The 27343-nt window shown below is 36.8% G+C and overlaps 1 protein-coding gene across 1 annotated transcript in view; it reads right to left on the bottom strand.

Annotated features, from left to right (window-relative positions):
* Positions 1-7966: 7966 nt before the first annotated feature.
* The window catches only part of si:dkey-92j12.5 (multiple PDZ domain protein), a 76530-nt gene continuing 57153 nt past the window's right edge, over positions 7967-27343 (bottom strand). Inside the window, exons 28-44 of the mRNA XM_038290326.1 lie at positions 24769-24977; positions 23457-23548; positions 23235-23352; positions 23072-23164; positions 21396-21470; positions 20953-21294; positions 20672-20755; positions 19624-19817; positions 16595-16742; positions 16418-16489; positions 15845-15962; positions 15692-15723; positions 15394-15516; positions 14920-15024; positions 11743-11840; positions 11480-11603; positions 7967-9373 (exon numbers count right to left, since the gene is read on the bottom strand). Coding sequence (XP_038146254.1) covers positions 9227-9373; positions 11480-11603; positions 11743-11840; positions 14920-15024; positions 15394-15516; positions 15692-15723; positions 15845-15962; positions 16418-16489; positions 16595-16742; positions 19624-19817; positions 20672-20755; positions 20953-21294; positions 21396-21470; positions 23072-23164; positions 23235-23352; positions 23457-23548; positions 24769-24977 — 2174 coding nt within the window. The 3' untranslated portion in view covers positions 7967-9226. The remainder of the gene's footprint in view (positions 9374-11479; positions 11604-11742; positions 11841-14919; positions 15025-15393; positions 15517-15691; positions 15724-15844; positions 15963-16417; positions 16490-16594; positions 16743-19623; positions 19818-20671; positions 20756-20952; positions 21295-21395; positions 21471-23071; positions 23165-23234; positions 23353-23456; positions 23549-24768; positions 24978-27343) is intronic.

Genomic DNA, 27343 nt, shown 5'->3' with positions numbered 1-27343 from the left:
GGAAACTGAGACTAGAGGGCAAACAAGAAATATCTACGTAAAAACACAAATACAATCAAAAATAACTTTAACAGAAAAATGGAAATAAGACCAATGAAAACTCAGAGATAAAACTTGAACAGAACCAAAACCATTACAACCCTGAAGTAAAAAAATTAAAATAAAAAAAATCCACTGGACAAACTGTCGGCGTTGAGTTCGAGCCTTTATAGAGTAGCCTAGCAAAGCCTTGTTTTGGCTTAGAAAACATGCAAATTGAACCAGACAAACAGGTCTGCCCCTTTGGAATGTCGGTCGTTTGGCTTTTTTATTAGCCTGCAATACCCCATACCTGTCTATGTCTGAAAGGGAAAAGGGCTAAAGGGAATTTTTGACCCTGCTGAACAGGCAAGGTCTTCTGTTCCACTGTAAGGGGAGTGGGGTTGCAATGATAGTAGGAGGGAATCAATTGTCACCAATGCTGAGATCTTTGTCCCTGCCCCTGATATCTGGGAGGTCCATTTGCCAGGTGAGTAATAATAACACACTTATCCATTAAGGCATTCCCCCCCATGACCCCTTTTCATTGGATCTGTGCTCCCATCCCGCATTGCTCCTCCACTCTCCCTGTCTGAGATCATCAACGTGGCCATTGTTGTTACTGTGGTGGTCATGGCCTGTGTGGACACTGTCGTATTTGCCATGCGAGTTTGTTCTAAGAGCTTGGCTGAGGCACTGTAGCCACTGCTGCCATAGACCTACAGGCATTACTGTGAGGAGGACAGGAGGCTGAAAAAAAATCCCATTCTGTTGTCTGAGTCCACCACTGTCTAAAGGGAGCCTGACATTTTAACAAATTTCTTCTGCATTTTTTATTCAATCTCTCAATAAAGCTCAGGTAGTTCTAAACCAGCACGTCAATTGCCTGTCTATGATCTAATATAAGGAAGAATATTTCAGACATATGCTCCAATCAGTAATTCAAATTGCTGATTTATATCAGATAATATAGGAACAAAATGTCTCAATTTTACCTCTTTTACAAAATGGTGCTTTTATATTTTGCTCATACTATCTCAATTCATCTTAATTTTTAATGACTCACACCATAAAGGCTGTTCTTATGTTTGTGTCCCAATTTCTGTCATTCTGTTGTTTACCCAGCCTCATCATTAAGTAAACAGGCAGGGCTGTATGAACAGACCGCTGACTGATCTTAAGACAGGCCTTTTGCTGCAGGTGCAAATTTATTTGTCTAAAGCCTTGGGCCATCTGGCAAATCGCACCACTTAATACTAATCTTCCACCCAAAGACTGGTTCATTTAGAGAGCAATGCCCTGTCTTGATAACAGAACACACATCGCCCTCATGTGGATCTTAGATATCACTACAGATATGGTAAGAGAACAGTGTTTAACATTTTGAAAACTAGAGCTTATTAGCTTGTACGGGGAAGTACATATCTGACCCAATTTTTCCAGAGAGTTCCAATGTAATAGAAAAAATGCTTTACAAATACGATCAAACTGCTTTAGATATTTGATTCAGCTGAACTAAATGGTATATTAAAGATTATACTGAAAACTAGACTAAAGTGTGTTCCAACATTCATATCTTAATTTTGCTCATATCTTAGTTTCTTTTAAACCAACATTTGTGGTAAATCTTAAAGCTCTGTAATACATTGCATACACTTGAATCAGAAAGTTTAGAATAATCATCCTCCATCTCTTGTGTTTGAACCTTTCATTTGTAAAAAAAAAAAAAAAGTCAGTTATTACATCATATTCTCTGAAAATGCAGTAACCCTGCATGACATTCAGTAGCACCAACCAAATGTGTGTAACCCACAGAATTTATGTTCCCGTGTGGCTCTTTTCTTTCTTTTTTTTTTTTTTTTTTTTGTGGAGGCTGAAAGCCTGAGCGCAGACATCATGTAAACCTTAAGTGGTTTCTCCTGGGTTCTGGGTGGTGAAGATCAATTTTTAATTAATTTGGGGTGTTTTATATGGTCACATTTAATGACAAAGAACATACAATATTTAAAGCAAAGCAAAACTTTAAAATGACTTTCCCTTTGATAGGATTTACTGTACTTTGCCACTACAAGGTTGACACCATTTCTGTTACGTTGTTGTGAAGTAAAACTTAAAATCATAGATGACTTTCATGTTAATACACTTTTAAAATTCTAAAAGTGTTTGTGTACATCAGCTTGTTTAAGTATGGTAAACATGTTTTGATTAAAACCACTCCAATAGAGCTCTGGCATTAAATTAAGGGTCTTAGGTCTGCAGATCCAGGGTAGCATCACCCCGTATTTAGCAGCATCCATCTTCCCAATATATCTTAATAATGTACAGAAAGTCATTCCCACAGCATGATGCTGCCCACACACTATCTTTCCCAATGTGAATGGTCCATTCATGGGGTTGTGCAATCTTATTTTTTTTTCAACACCTTACACCATGGATGCATAGAAAAACTTAATATTCAATATCCTTCTCCACATGTTTGCTGCAACCTTTAATGGCCCAAGGAAACTATGTAAAATGTTCCTTCTTTTTCCACAGATATGCTCTACTTTGTGTTGTTCTACAACATCAAATCCCAATAAAGTGTGCAGAAGTTTATGAAGTTAACGAATTCTGAAAAGGGCATTTTGCAAGATATTGTTCTTATTTGATGATTAGAAAATCATGAGGGGCCAGTGTATGCCGATTTTTTCACTCTAGACCTTTGTATAGACAGTATGTAGTTTTCTCCCTCCAGTCCTATAGAAGTCATTGCAGATAACAGTTTGGATATCCCTCTTTTAATCTTTAAAAAATCCATAACACCTATAATTTTACTTCAGCATCTTTCCTGTTGCAGGATCATGCATCATTTTGGAGCCTGTGACTTAGTGCTGCTGCAGGTGTAATCCTCTTGTTTGGCACAAAAGAATCTTTTCTATATCTTGGAGTTATATTGGTAGATTGGCAGATATTTGAATTTTTGAAGCTAGTATTGGCTGACACCAATAAGATGCTTATAATAATGTGCATCCTTATGAAAAGAAATAATTACAGAGTTTTCATTTTTTATAGACTTTAAATGTATGAAGCCACAGCACTGACTTACATCTCCAAAATCCTTATTTTTTTTACCTACCCTATCGTGTTTAGTAAAACAGCTGAATTTTTATCACTCCAAACCTGCTGGATGTACTTTGCTTCTCTTCTTTAACTGCATGAGTGAGCGTAATTACTTCTTGCTTCAGGCTATGACACCGAGTTAAAATGAGTGACATGGGCATACAAGTGTCTGTGTACTGAGGTTCCAATCAGTTCAGCTCATTTGCTCGTGACAACCGAGATTCTGAGTTTAGGGATGACACAAATGTGGTGCCGCCTAAACACACGGCCACAATTAAAGCTAAGTTCTCAGAATGGTCCAACCATTCTGCATTGGGGTATTTTTATCTTATTAATAAGAGGAGATAGAGTTTTTTTAACGAGTCAGCAGTGAGTTGAATTATCTTGGATTGGCATTTTTGCAGAGTAGGATAACAGGCTGAAAAAGATCCTCAACAAACTGAATTTCAGGATCAGAGTTTTTATTTTTTCTTCTAGATCCACCAACATTTGGACAGCACCAGGTGACACTGGCAGCAAAAAAGACACGTTGCTGTGGATGTATGAATATGAATAGATGTGACAGTCACGTACGGAACAGTCTCTTGGCTGTTGCTACCCTCCAGAGAATGGAGGATCATTAGTACCTTTCAAGTTTACTCTCATGAGAGTTATCTTAATTTAAAATGCAGCACAAAACTCACTGGTGAGCTTTCCAGTCTCAGTGGAAAAGGTGGGTAACAAAGGAGTGCAATAAAGTGAAGAAAAAAAGTTTCTGAAAGGACAAATCTGAACCACACAAGTCTTGTGCCATTCCTCCATCTTAAGAAGTCCCCTTATCCAATCAGGCGAGCGATTGTTCATCTGGACCAGGATAAAGCAGACTGTGATGGCTGGGTTTCAGCAAAGCTTGCAATGTGAACAGATGGCTTTGATTAATGTGAAGGCTGCAGACAGGCTCTCCTGAGAGGCTTCCACATTCCTAAATGAGACAATTGTGTGCAATTGTATTGTTTATTAAGTTGTCACCAGTTTTATCTGCTGTTGGTTTCTAGAAGCCATTCTTTGCAATGTCACATTCATGTTTTCCTCAAAAATAAAATCAAGACAATATAAAATGTTATATTTCACACTTGTTTACCTTTTCAACTAAAACAAGATATTTGCATACACAGTTTAAAAAGACTTTTTATTTCTTCACATACTGTCATTTAAATAACCAAATTTTTCCTGTTTTATGTCAGTTAGGATCGCTCTAATTATTTCTGTTTACGAAATAGCAAACTTCTAAGAGAATTTTGCATAACTTTCTTCAAATTTAGCAGCAGCAGCAAAAAAAAAGATTTTATTGGCTCTAAACATCTGAGGAAAGTCCAAGTGATGATGTGGCTTTGAAGGCTTTAGAGTAAGTTAAATCACCCTCTCAATTCTGAAATTCGTTACTGGAAAAAAAAGATGCCATCATAATTGCCACCATTTTAAAGAAATACTATAGTGGCATCTTATAACAAATACCAGAAAGTGTCATGGGTTATTGTATTATTTTAGGTAGGAGTACCAGAACATGATGCTATGAGACAAAATGTTATAATAGAACTGAACAAAGTTAGAGAGAACTAAAAGGATAGGACGATTTGATACAGGGTGGTAGCAGAGAAGAGACTATCAATGAACAATATGAGCTTAAATACCAAGGAAGGGTTATTAGTGACATAAAAATCAGGTGAGTTTAATCAGGAGGATGCCAAGCAGATGAGGGAGAGTACTAAGCAAGAGATCCATGGGGGAACAAGGATAAATACAGAACTGAGAGAAATGAACCAAAACCCTAAGGAACTGCAAGCTTCAATCCAAATTCCTCAAACTGCAGCCCCTTTAGTAGCTCCTGATTCTAGCTCCTATCCCTTTACCTTTTGCTGCATTGACAGTTAAAGCTATATCCAGGGTAGGAAAAAAGCTATGGACTGCTTTGGTTAAAGGTGCAGTAGGATATCTTTTCTGACGCATTTTTTACCATGTGGCTTAAAAATCTCCCCACTTAGCAAGCACCGAAATAGAAGGCCTGGAAGTGAAACTAAAATAAATGGTCCCTGCTACAGTGAGAAATCTATGAATAACCCCAACCAATCACAAAAGACGGTCCGTTGGACACGATTGGTTCCTGACACATCAATCATGGTTGTCTGCTTGTTAATTTAGGCGTTAATAAACTCTTTCAGAGGAGTGATCATAGCGCTCCGCATCAACAGCACTGCTCCTGCTGCTCTAGACCCGCTGCAGACAGCATGTGCATTCATGTGTTTTTAAGGCGTGGTTTCGGGCCGACAGTGGCGTTGGATGTAGGAGTTTGCCCTGAAATCGAAGGGTTGACGGTTCAAGCCCCGACTCTGACTTTCAGTGTTGTTGTGTCCTTGGGCAAGACACTTCACCTGCATTGTCTACTGATGGTGGTCAGAGGGCCCGGTGGCGCCAGTGTACGGCAGCCTCGCTTCTGTCAGTGAGCCCCAGGGCAGCTGTGGCTACAATGTAGCTTGCCACCATCAGTGTGTGAGTGTGTGCGTGAATGGGTGAATGAATGTAGTGTAAAGCGCTTTGGTCAAGTCTCCTAACTTGAATAAAGGCGCTATATAAGTACATGCCATTTACCATTTCGAGGGGTGGTCTGAAGGGAGAGGTATGGTTTTGTATGTTCAAAATTATAGCATGCTGGAAATGCTTTTCCAAGATCTCCTACAGCCCTAGAATCACAGTCGTCATTACACGACAGACATGTATAATAATGATGATGATCGAATTGGCACCACAGCCAGGAAATTACTACAAGGAGACAATGTAACCCAAAAGAAAATATGATGGTGTGTATTACAGGTGCTGGTCATAAAATTAGAATATCATGAAAAAGTAGATTGATTTCAGTAATTCCATTTAAAAAGTGAAACTTGTATATTATATTCATACATTACATACAAACTCATATATTTCAGATGTTTATTTGGTTTAATTTTGATGATTACAAATGACAACAAATGAAAATCTCAAATTCATCATATCAGAAAATTAGAATATTACTGAAGACCAATAAAAACAAAGGATTTATAGAAATGTTGGCCAACTGAAAAGTATGAACATGAAAAGTATGAGCATGTACAGCACTCAGTATTTAGTTGGGCCTCCTTTGGCCTGTATTACTGCAGCAATGCGGCGTGGCATGGAGTCGATCAGTCTGTGGCACTGCTCAGGTGTTATGATAGCCCAGGTTGCTCTAATAGTGGCTTTTAGCTCTTCTGAATTGTTGGGTCTGGTGTATTGCATCTTCTTCTTCACAATACCCCATAGATTTTCTATGGGGTTAAGGTCAGGAGAGTTTGCTGGCCAATTAAGAACAGGGATACCATGGTCCTTCAACCAGGTACTGGTAGCTTTGGCACTGTGTGCAGGTGCCAAGTCCTGTTGGAAAATGAAATCTGCATCTCCAAAAAGTTGGTCAGCTGCAGGAAGCATGAAGTGCTCTAAAACTTCCTGGTATGTGGCTGCGTTGACCCTGGACCTCAGAAAACACAATGGACCAACACCAGCAGATGACATGGCACCCCAAACCATCACTGACTGTGGAAACTTTACACTGGACTTCAAGCAACGTGGATGAAGTGCCTCTCTTCTTTTCCTCCAGACTCTGGGACCTTGATTTCCAAAGGAAATGCAAAATTTACTTTCATCAGAGAACATGACTTTGGACCACTCACCAGCAGTCCAGTCCTGTTTCTCTTTAGCCCAGGCAAGACGCTTCTGACGCTGTCTGTGGTTCAAGAGTGGCTTGACACAAGGAATGCGACAGCAGAAACCCATGTCTTTCATACGTCTGTGTGTGGTGGTTCTTGAAGCACTCACTCCAGCTGCAGTCCACTCTTTGTGAATCTCCCCCACATTTTTGAATGGGTTTTGTTTCACAATCCTCTCCAGGGTGCGGTTATCTCTCTTGCTTGTACACTTTTTTCGACCACATCTTTTCCTTCCCTTCGCCTCTCTATTAATGTGCTTGGACACTGAGCTCTGTGAACAGCCAGCCTCTTTAGCGATTACCTTTTGTGTCTTGCCCTCCTTGTGCAAGGTGTCGATGGTCGTCTTTTGGACAACTGTCAAGTCAGCAGTCTTCCCCATGATTGTGTAGCCTATAGAACTAGACTGAAAGACCATTTAAAGGCTTTTGCAGGTGGTTTGAGTTAATTAGCTGATTAGAGTGTGGCACCAGGGGCCATCAATTTTGAACCTTTTCACAATATTCTAATTTTCTGATATGATGAATTTGAGATTTTCATTTGTTGTCATTTGTAATCATCAAAATTAAACCAAATAAACATCTGAAATATATGAGTTTGTATGTAATGTATGAATATAATATACAAGTTTCACTTTTTAAATGGAATTACTGAAATCAATCTACTTTTTCATGATATTCTAATTTTATGACCAGCACCTGTATGTGTCATATGGAGTTATGTTCACATCAACAAATACTTTATATATGTTATAAATGTGTCTAATAAAGAAAAAACATTGATCAAAACATATGCAGAAATGACAACCAATATCCAAGAGGTTCATGTTTGGACACCTAAGTGTTTTCAAAATGGACCATGGATGTAATCATATTTTAAAGTTAGTTACAAAGTGGGTCACACAAATGACTTGGTTTCACTAGATCTGTCAGGATGAAGTGCATAAAACTTTATCAAACAACAGTAGTAGCTATTCAAAATTTCCCTACTTTCCTTGATGGGTCCTTGGCTGGTTCAAATCATAGTTTTTGCTGTATCCCAGATTCAATGAAAACACACAAAATAATCTTAATCAATAATCTTAAAACAAATCCTCACAAATTCACTTTTATTACAGACAATTCTGTTATAGAATGCTACATAATGCACACAGGTTTAAGTGCTGTGGCTTCTTTAAACAACAAACCTAAAATACATAAAGAATACATTTTCCATTAAGAATACAGAATGAATAAAAAAAAAAAGAAATTCTAAATAAAAACAGCACTTTATACTATAAACTACTCCCTTTAAGTCCTAGTGTGCAAAAAAAGTATGCAAAGACTTGTTATTGTATTCTCTAACCACCATACGTACTATGTTCATAGAGGTATCACTAGGTTATGAAAGACAATGACTAAATAAGTAACCATTATGCTTTTAAAACAATAAAATACAGGAATGCAAAGAAAATGTACGTCACGCCTTCACAAAAACAGTCTCCTAAAACACGATTGCCTTAAAAAAAACCTTGGCAGAAGCACTTGGCATGTTGTGCATGTTGGAATGTGACCTTTGACTGAACAGGAGTCAATTAACTGTAAGAATACTGCATGTGTTTTGTTTTTTTGTGGTTGCTTTTTCTTTTCTGACAGGCCTTTTTGTTTTCCGTTATTTTTATATCTCCGACCTCATATCATTAAAACACTTAGGCTTTGTATAGGTAGGACTGTACATAAATATAATATTGCCACTAAAAACAAGTTTAGATTTTTTTCTATCAAGTAAAATTAATGTTACAGTTGTATAATGAGAAATGACTGTACAAATACATTATTTGAGGCAGTTTTGTTAGAGGTACCTTTTCCAGACTAGGTACTGCATGTGTTACCATGCACAAGTATCAACAGTTCTACAACTTTTTTTTCATTATTATTTTCTCACATTAAGTCAAAAACTTTGATGCATTTTACAGATAAACACAATTTTACACCAGAAGAAAAAATAGATAAATAGTTTTCAAGAACCTTTGAATGCTGGTGGCAGGATCATACAGTTGGGGTGATTTTCTTCAGCTAGATCTACAATATAGATCTTGTTAGGTATTTAAGATTAAGGATTTAAGACAACCTTTGACAACCTTTCCCATTTCTAATCATTGTATGTCATTTTGGGTGATCAAAACATGTTATATGACCAATATATGGGGTCTACATGCTTAAACACTTGAAAGAATTCTCTAAGACGTTGAAGATGCATTTGGACTTCTAGAAATTCCCATATTTAGGTCCTCAGCTTTGATTCAAGCAGTTCTACAAAAGACAGCGTTATTCATACAGTTATACTATTCGAAAACTGGAAGAGTGACAGTTAGCTCAGGAAAGAACAGTAAGGACGACAGTCCCTTTTGTCTTTTTCAGAATTTCCACAGCCTCAGCATGAGTCACACCCTCCAGACAGTGTCCATTCACAGCAATAATCTGATCGCCACGTTTCAACCTGCCGTCCTCAATGGCTGCCCCCTGCAGAGAGAGAAGAGCCCCGCCCCATTAATGTTAGACCAAAAGTCACTGAATGGTTCCTAAATTGCTTTAATTGAAGAGCAGGTATAAAGACAGTATTTCCATGTTCTGCTCTAACATCTCACAAAGTCGGAGCAAAGTAAGGATCTTTGACCATGTCTTTGTGAACAAACTGTGCAACCACAGTCCATGGTCCTCTCTATTGCTCTTCTGTCTTTATTTCACCCACATACCACATGTCTGACTTTTCTGTTTTGATTTGGCTGAATGTTTTTAGATGTGTATCCTTCTAACAGACCTAATGACCACTCATGCTCATTTTTCTTTTAGACTCTACCAGTATTTTATCGAAATGTTCTTCTTACAAAAGAGGTTTAATATTTCATCCAACCAAACCAAGTTCCCGGGACTTTTAATGTAAAGAAGGCCCAAAGCATTACTTAATACTTTTTTAAAACTTTTTTTTAAATCCAACTCATCTGTAAAAGTTGAGGCATATAACTTATAATATTAACCCAACCTATCATTCTCTGTGTCACATTTTTTTTAATAATCATTAAGGATACACAGTAAGGTAGAATATCGTGGATTTAATATTAGAAGTACATATGCACTGGGTTTACCCTCAAAAAGGTAAATGGTGAATTACAGAAATTCTTCTGCTAGATTCATTTTATATAAATCACTGGGGACACCAACAAAAAAGTAGTAATTTTTTTTTAAATTTATTTAAGTAATCTTTTGTTATGTTAGACATCAGCAAGACAATCTGAGGCTGTTCGGTGAATAGAGAGAAAGATCTTAACTTGGCGTGGAAAACAGAATTCATCCCATGTGAATGAATTAAACGGGAACCTACATACAGAACCTGGCACAGAAAACAAATAAATAATTGGGTGAACCAGCAGGAAACAATAATACTAATTAGGTAATTGAGCCATAATTAAAACTCAACAAAGATACTTAGAATAATCACACAAATGAATCTAAAAGTAACCAGAGAAAATTAAGTGAATTGAAAACCATATTATTATAGTAAAACCAACAAATATTATTGTTTACTGGTTGCCTGATCCTGACCTGTTCTGCCTTTGGACCACTGAGCCTACCTGTTCCCATTCTGATCTGTTAGCCTGACCTGTCTTCGGACTCCTGCTGGATTCTGCCTGTTAACCGAACCTGGAACTGATTCCCGACACCATCCTGGATTTCCTTTCTTTTCCTCTTTGGATCTCTGATCTTCTGGCCCGGACTCCTTTAAACCTCTTTGGCACCGGCTATGACTTCGCCCTCTGTATTGTCCTGCTTTCCTTTGTCTGCTTGAATCTCCTGCCTATTGTTCAGTCTTTGGGTGTTAGGTTTCAAATAATGTAACACACATGTAATTTGGCCAGTTCCTAAGTTATTTGCTTTTCCATTTGGGTATGCAAAATATCACTTCAGGATCACTTCAAATTAGGTGGGCTTTAAAAGGTTAACGTTTGGGACACTCTCCGTGGTGCCCACCGCGTCTTGTTGGCAGCCGACCAGCTGGTATCGACCTTGTCCTCTGGGCATAGACTAAACTTTAAGAACAGGATAGTGACTCATGTTCATAATCTGCCTCCGCTAGATTGACGTGGTCACTAACCTGTGTTTTCTTCCCGCAGAGGTTCCTGCCTTAGATGCCCTAGGTGTTCACAGCAAATCTGTTGTATTTAATAAACGCTTTTTGAGATATCATTCTGGGTTCTCTGTTCTGAACTTTGACAAATAATCACTTACAAATAGGGATGCTACAGTACCACAGTAATGGCAGTTGTCTTTGAGGATCTTGGTAAAGGTTACGCAAAGGTTTATAAGCTTTTACATTTTTTAATATAAGCATGACTTTGAAGAAGAATAATGAGACTTACAGAATCAGAAATTAATTAACTTAAATCCTACCTACATTTTTGCTATAAATACATTTTGCTTGTGAGATAAAGGAAGAATACAGAGTGATCCATCGAGGCAAATGGTGATACACCATGACGCAAGGTACTACACATTGGCAAAAGTAGCCTGAATGGACAGGGTAATGACATAAAGTTTAAATGTACTCTATCACCAGATGTGTTTGCTCACCTTGCAGAAAATACTTTTGACGTAGATCGGCAGGTCTCCATGAGGGCTGCCAAATCCCCCCACAATGCTGAAGCCCAGGCCCGACAACCCTCTCTCCAGTGTAATGGTCTTATAAACTCGTGGACTGTAGGGATCAGAGAAGTAGCTTGATTGTGTTCGGTTAGACCCAAATTGCATTAACAGTACATTTCATTGGTTTCAGTTATTATACTCAGTTAAAAATAAGAAAACACTGGTGGAAATGTGCTAATAAGAACTCTTACCAGAAGCTATTATGAGAGCAGCTACTTGTCTGATCTGATGTGCTGATATGACCCTCACATTGATCATGTGGAATGACCCCTTCGAAACCAGCTGTTACCTAAACACAAAAATTATTCTCATTAAAAAGCCTGAAAAATGCATTTCCAACACTTGAACTTGACCTTGTGTCATGGTTTTACAAACCCAAACTTAATTATTTTTTTTTTTTTCTGTGACACCAGCACAAGGTGATGTCCATATTTAAAGTATTTCTTAAGTAAAAAAGGAAATCTAAAAGATTCCAATGCAATGAGCTGCTGTCCAAGGTCACCTATATAGGAAAAAGAGTCCATTTGTGAATAAGGTGAACTCAGAAAGAACCTGTGATGCTCTGTGATGGTGTCAGGTTTATTAGAGCAGGCATCCCCAACCTCGGTCCTCGAGGCTCGCTGTCCTGCAAGTTTTAGAGGTTTCCCTGCTTTAGCACAGCTGATTATAATGATTGCAGTAGACCAAAAGCCTGTTAATCAGCTTTCAATTAAAATCAGCTGTGCTGGAGCAAGGAAACCTCTAAAACCTGCAGGAAAGCGGGCCTCGAGGACAGAGGTTGTCAGGTTTCTGTTATAGTATTCAGTCTTGATTTACTCCTTGGTTTCTAGTCTTAGTGGTTTTATTTTTATTTCGCTGTGTTCTTTCTTCCAGTTACTGTCCTAGTCTGGGTTCTGTTATGTTTTCTTTTGAGTGTTTAATTTTCTTTTCTCCATGTTTTATAGTCCTAGTAATTTAACATTGTGTTGTTATTTCCAGTCTTCCAGGTTTCTATTTGTTGCTCTCTGCTGCCCTCCTGTGTTCTCCTTCTTCCCTAGCTCTTTCTCTCTTGTTCTGTGCACACCTGCTCCCAGTTTCCTCATTAGCCCCCTCTTTGTCTCTGTCTCCTTTAAAAGCCCTCTCTCTTCAGTTCCCCCTTGTTGGGTCCTCATCAAACACTGCCAAACTTTGTCAAACTTCCTCCAACTCCGTCTTCCTGAATCTTCCTTGTTGCCTGGTTTTGAGGACATCCATCCACACACTTTATTCTGAGGACTGATCAGGACAGCAGAGCGCTTGGGAAGGAGGTTTTGAAGATGTTTAAAAAAGGATGGATTAGAACTAATAACCAAAGTGTTGAAAATTGTAACAGAGCCAAGGAATAGTGGTCAACCAAAACTGACTTTGGAAAGAAGAGGATTTATACGGATAAGTTCCATAAGGAAGTTCTCAGTCATCCAGGTCATAGTCATTCCAAAGAAGTAAAAACAAAATCCACAGGACTTGGTTTCCAAATTTAAAGACATTATGCTAACTAACAAGGCTTAGTTTTTGGTCCACTCTATAAAGCCTCGAAATTGACGCTATTTCTGACATTTTGAATTGAAAAAGCTTCCTGGATGGGAAGCAAAATGTATTTAAAATTTGAAACAAAGTCCAGTTGTTTGGGGTTTTTTTTTTCCTTCTTTTTTTTTTACTTTAGAGGAACTTTAGAGGAACTGCAAAGATTCACAGCTCAGGTAAATAGACTACATTTTTATAGCACTTTTCTATTCACACTGACTTCTCAAAGCAATTTACAATAAAGCCACATTTCCCCACTGGAACATACTGAAATGCACACATTCATTAACCTTTATACAGATCACTAGTACCTTACCCAAGGGCATATAAACATATGACAAAGTGAAGCTGGAATTTAACCCCAAACCTTTTAAATGCAGTAGAGCTACTAAACCCATTGAGATGCAGGTGAAAGAATCTGTTAAGCGGACAGTTAGTTGTGCATTCTGCCTATCAGCACTGTATGAAAGATTTGCAAAAACAAACCCATTGGTTAAAGAAAATCCTGTTGTACTTCCCAACGAACCATGTATAGAATTTAGCAAATGTGGAAAAAGGTGCTCTTCCGTTGAACTATTATGCTGAAATATGTATGTCTGTCACATAAAAAATAACTCAATTAATCGCCATGATAAAACTGATTACATGACAAGTTTAAATTAGCTCCATAATTTTACATTTGCATGCTCCAATGTTTTCCTTATATCTTACTCGCTTTGTTGTCTTAATAATCTGAATAATAAAAGATTTCACATTGGTGCATCGACCTCCATTCACCCCTCCCACTGTAGTTTCCTTAGCATAGTTGGTTTAGCATTTAGAAAAATAGAAAAGCAGAGATGGAATTTGGTTGGAAAGCCAAATGTAACAGCTGCAGTATGGGAGCACAGAAATAAGTTCAGATGATTCAGCCAGTCAGTTAATGGGAAGATGATTGAGCTTAATATGGGGCAAAAATAAATACAGGACAATCCCCCGGAGGAGGTTAACCTTCTGGCTGGACAATACCAAGAAACATGCTGCCAGGGAATCAAACATATTGTTTAGATCAGTTGTTCTCAACATGAGGCTTAAAAATGAAAAATGAGGGCTGTGTCTTTTTTATGGACACCTGAATAAAATGAATGTAAATTTACCTTCAGTAACTTGAAGAACAACATAATGGTTGAGAGCAGAACCACTGGCTTAGTTGAAAGAATTTCCATGTTCTACAGCACTTATTACTGGTACAAGAATTTATCCAAAACCATTCTAGAATCTGCTGCTCATAGATGCTGTCTGCTAAATGTTAATCATATAATTGACAAGGATTTTGGTATCATGAAGGAACATATGAAAAGAATTGCTGCATTACTTTCAGCAAAAAATGCTTCTAAAGCAATCTGACTGGTAAATTGGATCTAGTGTGAAAGAAAACCAGAATCAATCAGAATCTCTACCTGATTAAGACTGAACAAAAATCAAACAACCACTTTCAGCAGTCACATGCTATGTAAGTTTTAGTTCATATAATTTCCCCAAAAGTATAAAAGACTCCTTCAAATAGCTACTGTAATGTATAACAATGATTTAATAGTGCAACGGGCAGCCAAATCTATTCCAAGATTGCACATTTGAGCCCTCTATCTGGTTGAAAAGGATTTAGGAGTTCTTAAAGTACACAGTGAAGTCTGTGTTAAGATCTACACAACTAAAAATGCTCTACAGTGTAAGATTTTGCTATCTGTTTCTGACAGGCAGAGGAAAATTCTCGCTGATGTCATCACATCCAGGGATCCTGCCATTATTGCTCAAGTCATTATCTATTTACAGCTGTGTGACAGTACCAGCAGACTGATGGTTCCGGTTGCGTTCTTCAGCAGGTCTTCAGCGTGCTCAGGAGTAATTCCCTCTGTAGACACATCATTGATGCTGATGATCCTGTCTCCTGTCTGGGTAACAAACACACACAATCACAACCACACATACATTTATCTTATGGAAAGGTACCTTTAGAATGTAAATTAAAATGGGAAACAAATCAATTGAAAATGATTTATCTAGACAGTTCGATAAGTGGGGATAGAAAAAGGAGTAAGCTCTTGAAACCTGAAAACTTTTCATTGTTCTTTTTAAATTTAAGTAATCTAAGCAATCTAATTTTCTTTCACAAGTTTTCTTTTTTAAACTTCTGTCTTTACAAAGGAATGTTAAATACTTTTGGAACAACTAACAGCATCTCGATATACACCAGATCCCTTAACAAGTTACTTAGACGGCATGTAATGAGTAAAACCTAAATATACACACTGACAGCTCACCTCTAATTTCTCTGTTTTAGCAGCCAGCCCATTGGTATCCATAGAAGCAATAAAAAGAGGTGTGTTGCCATGGAGACTGCCCACTCCTCCAGCTAAGCTGATACCAAGGGTGTCACATGGACCCTGTGGTGATATCAAACATACAGGCAAGACTTTGTTGTTTAATGTATGAGTAAACTCACAGTCTAGTGAGATAAGTAGGTCATTCAAAGTTGGAGCTTCGCAAACAAATAGTAAAAAAAAAATGTTTTATGACACAATGTCAAATGCATTCATTAATTAACTTAAAACCTCTTACCTTCTCTATTGTTACTTTTCTGAGCTCAGTTTCTTGAAGCATTTAAGAGAACAAGATAAAAAGGAAACCGTTTAGAGAATAATGTTTTAATGAATAATTTTAAAATGAGAGGTGAAAAGAAAATGTTAGACCTGAATAAACAGAAATGCTTACTGCAGCTCCCTGTTCTGCTAACTGTCTCCCTCTGGTGGACAAAAGATGGATCACATTTGCTAGGTACAGTTGAGCATTCAGAGGCCTCGCTCTGGATAAAACACAACTGAAAATATTCCTAGGTTCACAAAATAATATTATTTAAATACTGTTCACATTTGATAGTAAGTACATGCTACAGAAAAAACCATTAAGAAAAGAAAGTCAGGATTACAATAAAATCAGGTCAGAACAGCATCTGAAAACCTCATGCATTTTTGCATTTTCAAAGATAAGATTCAAAAGATAATTCAATTCACAATATATGTTGCATGATTCAATGATTCAAGATCATATAACCAAGAAACGATGTAAGAGAAAATACAAAATATTAAAAAGGAAAAGTAAAGTAAGAAAACCAGAAAGAAATACTTTTATTGATCTATAGTTTATAAAATGTTCCTTTTTGACATTTTGTTTAATTTGGCGGTATATCATTATGATCAATAAGCCATAACGTTTATTCATATATGTTCTCAATAAGGTTTGGTCCTCCACACTAGTCAAGTAAATCAAAAAATACAAATACTTTACCTTACTCCTCTGGGAGTACTGCAGCCCAGCTTTAAAACGAGCAACTTCCAAATGGACTTCTTCATTGCACTCCTAAGTTTGAGAAAGACAAAAACACAAAAAAATGTAACAAAAAAAAAAAAAAAAACCCAGCTAATTTATTCTTGTGATTTGCAAGCAAAGGTGAAGGAGTGATACCTGCAGGAGCTTCTGTGCATGCTCCTGGGATGCTGCGCGGACATCCTCCCCATCGATTGACAGAATCTGATCACCAAGCAGCAAACTGCCATCTGATTCTGCAACGCCTCCTCTGATGATTTCTGACACAAAGATGCCCGTGTCATCGCTGTTGGAAGGAATAAGAGGTCAAAGAGGTCTATAGATTCCATCTCAATGTAGGACCCATGATGCTGCTGTTTTCTTTATTATTAAAGTTGGTTATGAAAGATAACAGCATCCCTAAACTTTTTTTTAGAACAGCGAGTCCTTTAGCATTTTATTGTTTTCCAAATTCCCCCCCCCAAACAAAAAGAGTATTAAAGAAGTAAGAACTTCATAAATATATCCCTCAGTTTGGGTTATTTTCTAACATGTATTGAAAAAAGTTATTCTTTTTTATTATTAATTATACTGAGGATTGATTACAAAGGAGCAGGGCTGTAATGAGCTCAATGTATTACTTTATATCACATTCAAAAGAACAAAAAGAGTCAAAATGAAATGTTTTGGTGAAAATTAAGAAGTTTTTTTTTGTTTTACCAAACTGGATGAACTTTTACAGAAAAGTCTTTAGACCACAGAGAGTAATACAGAAGCAGGTTTGACTGGTTTGTTACTGTGGTTTTAATGCGTATCTAAACAAATGCTGCTGGTAAATAAATAAAGATAAATAGTTTGACTATCAAAACAGTTTAAGAACTACTCTTGAAAGTGTTAGGCTTTATGTAAAAGCATAACCCTGCCCCCACAGAAAAAAATGAAGGAGAGATTTTTATATTTTTATTTTTATCTATTAAACACATGAGAAATCACATGTTTAATTTCAGATTAATGCTAAAAAATATATATTTTTGACCCAATTGCAACATTTCTGGCATTAAATCAAAGAATTAGACTGGCATAGAAATAAGAGCGTTAAAGCTGTCAAACTGGAGAAAACATCCTGCCTAATAACAACAGAGATTTATTAAGATCCCTAAGATTGGGAAAAACTAAAGTTGTTAAACTTTTGTTGCCTTTTTCACAATTTTCCATCACAAAAACCTGTTTTAGATCTAGACTGATCTCATCAAATATCAATAACTTTGATGTGAATTTAGTTACCAGCTGTATTAAAGACCTTTAACCCTTATTAGCAGATTTTAATAACCGTTGTTTTATAACAGAAAAATCATAAATCGGTTAATGCATTTTTAAAACAAAGAGACACACGGAACATGCTCCTTAAAAAAAAAAAAAAAGAAATCACAAACATTTCTTTTAACCACTGACCATTTTGAACCAACATCAAAACAGCTTTAGTGAAACTGTGCTGCAAAGTCTGATGTTTTAAAATGCCGGGTAATAATTTGCTTTGAGTGTCCCTCACAGGAAAGAGATAGAAAAAAACCTGCTTTATTGAATATTTGATTAACCTTCACTTTGACCCTCTGACAGAATATTGGCAAGTGTTCCTCTTCTCTGCAATATTAACAAACTCTCTTTCTAACTTTATTTTTTGTGTATTTTCTGCACTTCATGGCCAAATCAAAGTCACCTTGCAGCAACTCTTGCATCCAGGACACTGCAAAACATTTTCCATTTCTAAAGAAAAAACCATCACAAATAAAACAACTCTTTTACTTAAGACATGTTAACAGGGAAAAGGTACATCTTGTTTTTCTTTTGTTTTTCTTTTTGACATGATAACACAAATGCTGCATTGAGAATGAATTGAGAATGATTTATTCGATATAGTGGATGCTAATAATATGATTACCAATGTTAGATCATGCACTATAAATACCCTACACTTTTTTCAGTATTCTTTTTTGTCAATTACATTGTTTGGAGGCATTGGGCCTCATTCAAGAAGCGTTAGTAAGAACAAATTAATTCTTAGATAATTTGTACATGTGACTGAGGAGAAAATGTCATGTTCACAATTTTTATCCTATTTCTGATCTTCCCTCAGGTACAAACACATTTAACAAGAGCTACAGTCTTAATGAATGAGTCTTGTGCAATTAGTCAGCTGTTATCCAAACCTATCATGGTCTTGAGGACCAGCTTAATGGTTCATACCATTCACCTGTCTAGCTCCGCCCAGTTTCTCATCACCGTTCATCTGTGCCACCTGCTCTAGTCTCTATTTAAACTGCTTGCTGTGCCAGATTACTGCCAGATTATTCAAGCCTTTCATGACAGTTCTCTAACGTAGCATTTTGTTGTTCTGATTGCCTGATCCTGACCCATTTTGTCTTCAGACCTCAGGGCCTGCCTGTTCCTGGTTCGGGTTTGTTTGACTGATCTGTCTTCGAACTCCTGCTGGACTCCTGTGGCTTTGAATTTAGGCTTCTCTGTTCTGAGTTTTTCACTAAATGACCACGTTTGTTTTTACTTAGAAGCAATTGTCTGTTTTATTAGTTTACAATATATATTATTTCACTATCCAATATAAATTACAATTTTATTTGCTGATGACAAAACTATCCGTCTCTACACAGGCAGCTGGCAAGTCATTATCCAAGGAACACTGGTTTCATTCATTGTCATATCGTCAAAAGAAAGAACAGTCAGTGAGCTTTATGTTAGACCAAGCTACTATTAAAATAGCAATTGGAACAGAGAACAGATATAAAGGTCAGAATCGGCGTGGGTGTGATCCTCCAAAAAAACCTTGCGTGAACAGTCAGTTCAGTTTCACATACACTCTCTGCATCGAGCAGCAGTAATATCTTAAACAAAATATTAATTCACATAATTTTTTATTCACAGCTAGCCATGGCCCAGGTACATCCAAGTGACCAAATTCCTCACAGGAAATAGCGCTTTAAATTGCTGAAACCTAAAACTGGAGCAAATCTATCTCCAAGCCAACTGCAGCCTATCAAACTTATTGTGCTCTGTCACCATCTAGTGGTCCGAAGTACACTTTAATCTATATAAGTGTAGTCATAGGGGACTCCAAATGGCTTAGTAAAATCAAACATTAGTCAAAACAAACAATTTCCACCTTCATTTTCTACCTTTTCCCCACGGTGGTGAATCCTAGGCCTTCTCCAGGACAGGGAGTAAGAACTAGATTGAAGACGTCCCATAGGTCCTCCTCCCGGTAGGCCTCCTGGTGCCTAAAGACACTTAGCCGAACTCGCTGGGTGGTGAGCCGCAGCACTGCAATCGCCTCGTCATGTGTGGCCTGTCGCAGGTCTATGTCATTTACCTGAAGGGTTAAAAATATCAGGGTTTTTTTCACAAATTGTAATAATTGGTGGTAATCTAAAGTAGGCTGCTAATAAAAAAAAAAAAATCTGTAGTGTTTCATATGCTTGTAACTCACTGTTACAATATATTTGAGGAACCATTTTTGCTACAATTACATCTGATTTTTTAGAAAATATGTAAATCACATTAGTATTAAATTGAAAGCACCAGTGCTTATCCATTTTTAAGCAATGCTGGGCATTTCTGATTGTAAGACAGCCTGGACATTGACTAAACCAGCATATCAATATGCTTTGATCTAAGCCTTTCACATCATTTCCCTGTCACTGTTGGATATGTGCACCCCAAACAGCATGATACCACAAAAGCACCACATTTCAACAAGGGAAAGCTGTCTTAGAGAGAAATGTGGGGGGATTAATTCATCACCACACAGTTTTTTTTAATGTAGACCAACAAAGTTCAAGCTGAACTCAATGTTTTACAATTTAACCCTACATGAACTGTGATGTTGGTTTATGTTCTATAAAACCTATCAGGCTTTCATCTAAGTAAGATTGAATTACCTGAAGTAATTAAACATCAAATCAAAATGCAATATCTATTCTCGGATTTAGTGAACTCTTGGATCCTCTGGTTTATTAAATGTTCTCACAACAGAGGGGCTGAATTCATTTCCATGCCACACTTTTTTAGATATTTTTTGTCAACAATTTGGGACACAGTGTGATTTTCCTTTCACTTAAATGTTGTACACTAATCTATGTTGGTCTGTTGTATTAATGATAGCACTGCTGTAACAGAAGAGCTGTGTGTATTCAGTGTGTGTTTGTATGCATGGACCTCTCATACCTCTAATATTTGGTCTCCAGCCTGGAGCCGTCCATCTCTTTGCGCTGCTCCACCATCATTCACTTCATGGATTATTACTGCCCCCTGGTGTAAAAAAAAACAAAAAAAAACCCAACATCTCTCATTATTACAGACAGCAAAGAAATATGTGCACAATCAGAGCCTAATTTGCTGCTGCAAGGCTTTATTATTTTCTCTAATCAAGGATGAATATAAATATGATTACACAATCCTTTCTACCAAAATGTTTGACATAGTTATAAAACTTCTGCATTTCTCACCAGGAGGGTGTCGCATCCTCCCACAATGCTGAGGCCCAGGCCTAAATTTCCTTTACAAATTTCTATGGTGGTTAACCTTCCAGCTACAACTGGGCAGCTCTGAGGGTCAGAGGTTGAAGGAGTTGAGCCTGACCAATAAGAGCCCTCTGCTGGAGAGGTTTGAGTTCTAACCAGAGGTGTAGACGAACACGCAGAGACCTGAAGAGGTTCAGATGAAGGAGCAGGATGGTGGGGGGGTTGGGGAAGTGATGAAAGGAGCGGTGGGGGAGAGGAGAAAGGAGCCTTGGAACGGCTGATGGAGAGTTTGACAGTGACCTGGTGTTTGAGAATCAAACTGGACACCTGAAGACAAAGAGGACAAAAGAGTCATGAATCATTAAATCAGCTTGACCTTGCAGATAGCCTATGGTGCAGAATTTTTATTAGAGTGTGTTTTTCTGAACCTTTTCCACTGAGAGTCCAGCTACAGGTTCATCACCCACTGCTAGGATTCTGTCTCCAACTTGAATCCTGCCATCCTACAAACAACAGTGCAGAGAAAATGTAAGATAGAGAGAATGTAAGTAAGAATGAGACATTAAAGAAATTAAAACCCTGCAGACAAGTATCTGCATAATTGCTAGGGGCAATGACGTGTCATTATTTTACTGCGTGAAGCATTAGATTTTTATTTTAAAAGAATATTTCCTCAAACACAACAACAATGAAATTAAAAAAAATCTGATTACTAAATGTATTGCTTTTTATTAGCAAATTTCAATTTTGATGAATGAGGTATTGCCGGTCGAATTAAAAAAGCCTGATGAATTATAAAACCTGATGAAATAACGTGCAACTGAAACATTTTTGGAACCTCCTCAAGAAATGAACACAATGCTGATAAAATATCTAAATATAAAAAAGTATTTTTTAGATTTTCTTTCCAAACCTTAGACATATTTAACACAATTTTAGTGACATTATCAGGAAAGAATGCAGTGTTTTCAAAAATAATTTCTACTTTTTTGCCGCCTTTGCTTTTTGATACATCCAAATATCCACATAAATGCATTTTAATGATATATATGACAGAACAAGTATATATTTGTAAAAAAGAAAAGAAAATCAAAATTTTTTTACAAAGCTTTTTATGGATATACTTTTCAAACTGTGACATGCATTCTTATTTTTCATCTCTAAGTCAACATTTCATGCAATTTCAGCCTGGAAGTCACTTTATTTACCTCATGCTCATGCACATCTGAGACACATAGTACCTTTATAAGATAGTAAAGCAACCTAAAATAATTCTTAACAATAATTGCAATTTGTTTTTTGTTCTCAATCCTCCATATGTCAGTTTGAACCTAATCCCCCGGTTTGCCTCAGTCTGATCAGTGAGTGAAGGTTTCTTTCATCTCTGTGAGCTGACAGTTAACAGCCACAGACAGAAAGGGAGTCTAATCTAAATCTGATTTTGAAGGGAATAACATTAATTCTAAGACAGGTAATTTGAAATTAAAATAGAAAAAAAGTTCACGCAATTCGACCTTGTTTTTACAGCACATTAAAGGGAACAGCCTTCTTTTACCAAAGTAAAATATGTTGCCTTCTGGTGCATTAGAGCTCTGCTCAGAAACTCCCCGTCAAATTCAGGTTGCATGTTGTATTTTAAATCCTTTGCCGTTATAAGTAAAGCTCTTTCTGACAAATATCCAGCAGAGTGTTTCACTCTCAGTCAGCAGGGTTATTTCTGAATCCTGGAGTGACTGAGTAGAATGGGAAGTAGAGCCTTCAGCTATCAGGCTGCTTTCCTTTAAACCAAGCTGCTTATTCTGGAGATACGGCTGGCTTTGAAAACCATCGGACATCGGATTTTTAGAAGGTAATTATACTTATATGCTCTGCATTTAGCTTTTTAATATTAATAGCTATAAATATTTCCTTTTTGCTTTTACAAAGCGACATTTAATACCCTTGAATTATAGGCACAGGTGAAAAATGGGTGAAGTTAAACTTTAGAGTGTTTTTTTGGAATAAATTGACACAAATAGGTGTTGCTACCTAAATTAGTATATTTGATCTATTCATTAAAAATCCTTTTACTTATTTGGTGACAGTAAGTGACATGAAGCCGCACCTTAATGGCAGTGCCGTGCTGCATTAGTGAGCTGACAACCACTCCTCCTTTGGAGTAGTCCTCACTGAGGCAAAGGCCCAGACCTACATGATCCTGGAGAGATAATAACAATGTTTAAAGCTGAGAAATTTGAAGGCCAGCAATGGTAGTGATTGTAATGTACCTGAGGTAGAAAGATATGCTCAATTCCGGGCGATTCAACCTCTGCAGCGTCTGTCTTGGAGTCCACAGTGTCTTCACTATCTTTTTTGATTATCTTTGGCATTTGATCTGCTTTATTTCTGCCAAAGTGAGACACATTTTTTTAAACAGTATTGGATTAAAACACATGAGATTTATGCTTTTATCAATTAAAGCTGGCCTGCAGATGCATATAAGTTTTTACCGGATGAGAATGATCTTCACTTTAGAGGGGGCGTTGTTGATGATCGTTGAGGCATTTTGATGACTTCTACCATACAAGATTTTACCATTGATCTAAAGAAAAAAATATGTTTACTAGGAGGTTTTCATGCCCCCATCCCATCAACCTTTCCAACATTTGAACAAAGTAAGGAAACTGCAGTATATTAAATATTGAAATAAACTATAATCTGTACATGACAAATGATGTAATGATATATCCCTTTAAACTGTTTTTCACAAATTGTGTGAGAGAATTCAATATTGCTATCAATACTTTCATTGGAAAGTAACTCTATAGATGGAGTCATTTATTAAATTAGTTTCTGCCACAAGTCCCTGCTCTACCAATAACTTTGGGAATCGCTAAACCCCTGATTGCTTAACGCATTTATGTTAATCATAAAAACGATTCATGAAGATGAAGCACTGGTTTTCTTCCACTGGTTACTGTTTTATGAAAAAAAAAAAAACATAATTTTGAAGCTAATTAAAAGAAAAATGGTCTCTAAAAACACATTTCTGGTTCTTTTAATTAATATTCTGTGAAAATTAAATTCAAATACTCTTTTTGAAAACATCATTTGTTATTGTAGAACATTAGTTAAGTCTTTACATAATAAAAGAGCCATTGTAGAGGCTTCAGCTTGTGCTTCAACAGCATAAATTGATGAAGCAGTTTCTAAAAAGCATTTATACCCCTTGTGCTTTTTATTCTTTTATTTTGAATCGTTTCATCACCACAAACATCAGTATAGCCTATTGGGATATTTTGTGGCAGACCACTTCCGCAGTAGCGTTATTGAAGTGTTGTACTAATTGGAAGGAAAATATAGCATGGTTTTCAAAACTTTATCTGAATAAAAGTCCCAAAAATTTGTTTGGATTTTTTCTCCTTTAACACAAAAAGCCTTGCATAAGAGATTGCATCTAAAGGACCAGTAAGTGAACCTTTTGGTACGAATCCAAAACATTGAGTGAGGGCAGAAAATTCAACATTGCATCATATCCTAAATAGATCCTACTGAGAGTGAATCATGGTGGGGGGAAAAATAATAAATTTTACTGAGATCTTAATTTTTTTAAGTCTTTTTTTTTGTCTTCTTAAGATTCCAACAGTGCTGAATACTTCTTTAAATAACTCTAAACCTGTGAAATAAGCAGAAACTTTACACAAGGCAGTCTCTCCAAATCAAATAAGCATTTTTTTAGCCTCCACTTCTAGTTTGTAATAATTGCACCCTATGTGACTGAAAATCTCAGCTAAATGTTAGTCATATTTCTATGGATCTTACTTCCAGCAGCTCATCCCCAACCTGTATTCTCCCATCTAAATCAGCGGGGCCTCGGGGGTCTATTGCTTCCACAAAGACACTCATTCGCGCCCTGGAGCCCTCGTCGTTGCCTGCGAGTCTAATTCCCAAACCATGGGCTGCAGGGTCCTTCTCCAATTCAATCAGATGAAGCTTTCCTGACAGGCTGCCATAGCGCTGGAGCATCTTCTCTACCGGGGAGACAATGTTAACAAACAGGATCGTTGTTAGGAGGAGAATATAATGGCTCAGCCAAAAAATATGGCCAACTACGTCTAATGACTGACACTTGGAGACATGTGGAGAACCAGTGCAGCCTGGAGGATACTGTGTATACATGTGCGTTTATATTTTCATGCACTTTGTCTACAAGGAATATATCTTGTTGTTCGCTGGGAGGATGATGTCAGGGATGTCAGTACACGGCGTGAATATAATGTAATTGTGCTGTGTTTGCATGTGTATATGTGTGCGGACTTATTTTGTTACTTTGTGGGGGCGACAAAAAGGCCAATTTCAGTGAAAAATGCTACATTGTGGAGGTTTACTGGTACTTGTGGGGACCATTCAACTGGTCTCCATGGGGAAAAGTTATTTTCATTGGTTTGAGGTTAGGTTGAGGTCTAGAGTATGAATTTAGTAAAGGTTGGGGTTTGGTATATGTTGGTAATGGTTAGAGTTGGAGTAAGGGTGTGAGTTAGACCATAGAAATGAATGGAGGTCAATGAAAAGTCCCAATCAAACATAGAAGCACAACATGTGTGTTTGTTCGAACAGGAGCTGTACTTCTAAAGTGTATCACTTAATTATGTTTTTCTGTTTGTTTGTTTGTTTGTTTGAGTTAAAATTCGTAGTTCTTAAGTTCCTGCATGTACCTTTGCTTACTTACTGTAGAGGAGATCTTCCAATTAAAATTCAAGGTTATCTTAAAGTTTCAAAGTAACGTTTTTTTTTTTTTACATAAATTAAAGAGGTGCCTGCAGTTATTGGCCTCTCTGGTTATCTTATCTAAAAAGCCTTAAAAATAAATAATCACTTATTACCATTGAAAAATCTCTCATAGGATCTTCTTTTTAATCTAATAAGCAATGGAAAAAAATATATATTTTTTTAACAAAATCAACCTTGATAAAAGTGCCCTGGGAATAAAAACCTGCGAAAAAATCATTGCCATTGGCCACTACACTGAACATTTACTAAAAATATTTTATACACTGGTAAGGTTTAAAGTAACATTCTTTCAAACAATATATTTCAGCAAGTAATGTCAAAGTTCTGGAGTTAAAGTTCTGACTTATAGTTAGAAGATGAACTAATTAAAACCGCCAAAGAATGTTTTTACTGCTGTTAAATTTCGCAGCAGCTATCTGGCATGAAAAGTCAGGTATGGTCGATGTCCTGACTTCCTGGCTAGAATTCCATAAATCTGGGTTGTTTCAGGTGAAACTTTCTCTTCAGAGGATAGACGTACATCTGGAACACACTGTCTGCATATGAATTCAAATGCAAAGAGTGTCCCTCTTAAAACTTTAGAACTTATTCCTCAATAGCTTTAAACTTAAAAAGTTCTTAGGACAAAGAGAGGATTGTCTTAATCTCTGAAAACATGTCCAGTTGTTATTTTTTAACCTTTTTGGATATACAGATAATGGGGGTAGCTAAAGTCTAATTGGACATGACTCAGGCCCACATGGCAACTAATAAATATGACAATGCATCTTGAATTGAAGGGTTTTTAACTTCTAAAGAAGCCATAGGAACTTTAAATGTTCTTGAAATATTAGTAGATCATAAATACAAATCTGTCGGACAGACCAAACTGAAAATGAGTTGTTATTGGGTCTTCAAACAGAATAACAATCCAGATTATGAGGCTTAATCATTTTAGAAATGGTTCGACAGACACACATCAAACTTTCATGGATGCTACTACTCTCTGTCCCCTGACCTAAATATTTTATTAAACCTATAGGGTTGGCTCAAAAGAGGAGAACAATGCTGTGGTGTCAGGAGCTTGGATAATCTAAAGAAGGCATGTTTCAAGCATCCTCCCTCTGTAATCCATCTTTGTAAAACATTATCAGGAAATACTAAACTCTATCCTACTGACAAAATGAAGTTCTACAAACTACTAAAAGCCAGGGTTCCAAAATGTGTGGCATTTTGGATAAAACTGATTAATTTGAAGGTTGAATATTGACAAAAATGTCAATACATTATGCTTTTGCAACAACAGATAAACCTATTTGAACCTTTTGCAAACATTTTGCTTGGAGGGTGAGTCAGAATTATTGTCTCTAAAGATGCATAAGATTCTGAGTTATAGTTGTTTTTGGAGCATGGAATACACATTACTCTTTCCAATAAACTATCTTACACTTGTTAACTTATCTAACTGTTTAAAGTCAGTATTTAAAAGTAAAGAGCAAGATAATACATGCATGTATGTTTATTATAGACACATGAAAAAACTGGGGGAAAAAGAAGTCATACACTTTTCTAGTGCTTCAAGTTAATATAATTTTGCTTTCAGCCCTTTTTCTAAAATTTTATGTAA

The sequence above is a fragment of the Cyprinodon tularosa genome, unplaced genomic scaffold, assembly GCF_016077235.1.
Source record: "Cyprinodon tularosa strain WSP-4 unplaced genomic scaffold, ASM1607723v1 ctg279, whole genome shotgun sequence".
Taxonomy (NCBI): Eukaryota; Metazoa; Chordata; class Actinopteri; order Cyprinodontiformes; family Cyprinodontidae; genus Cyprinodon; species Cyprinodon tularosa.
This window is presented reverse-complemented; position numbering and strand designations above follow the sequence as displayed.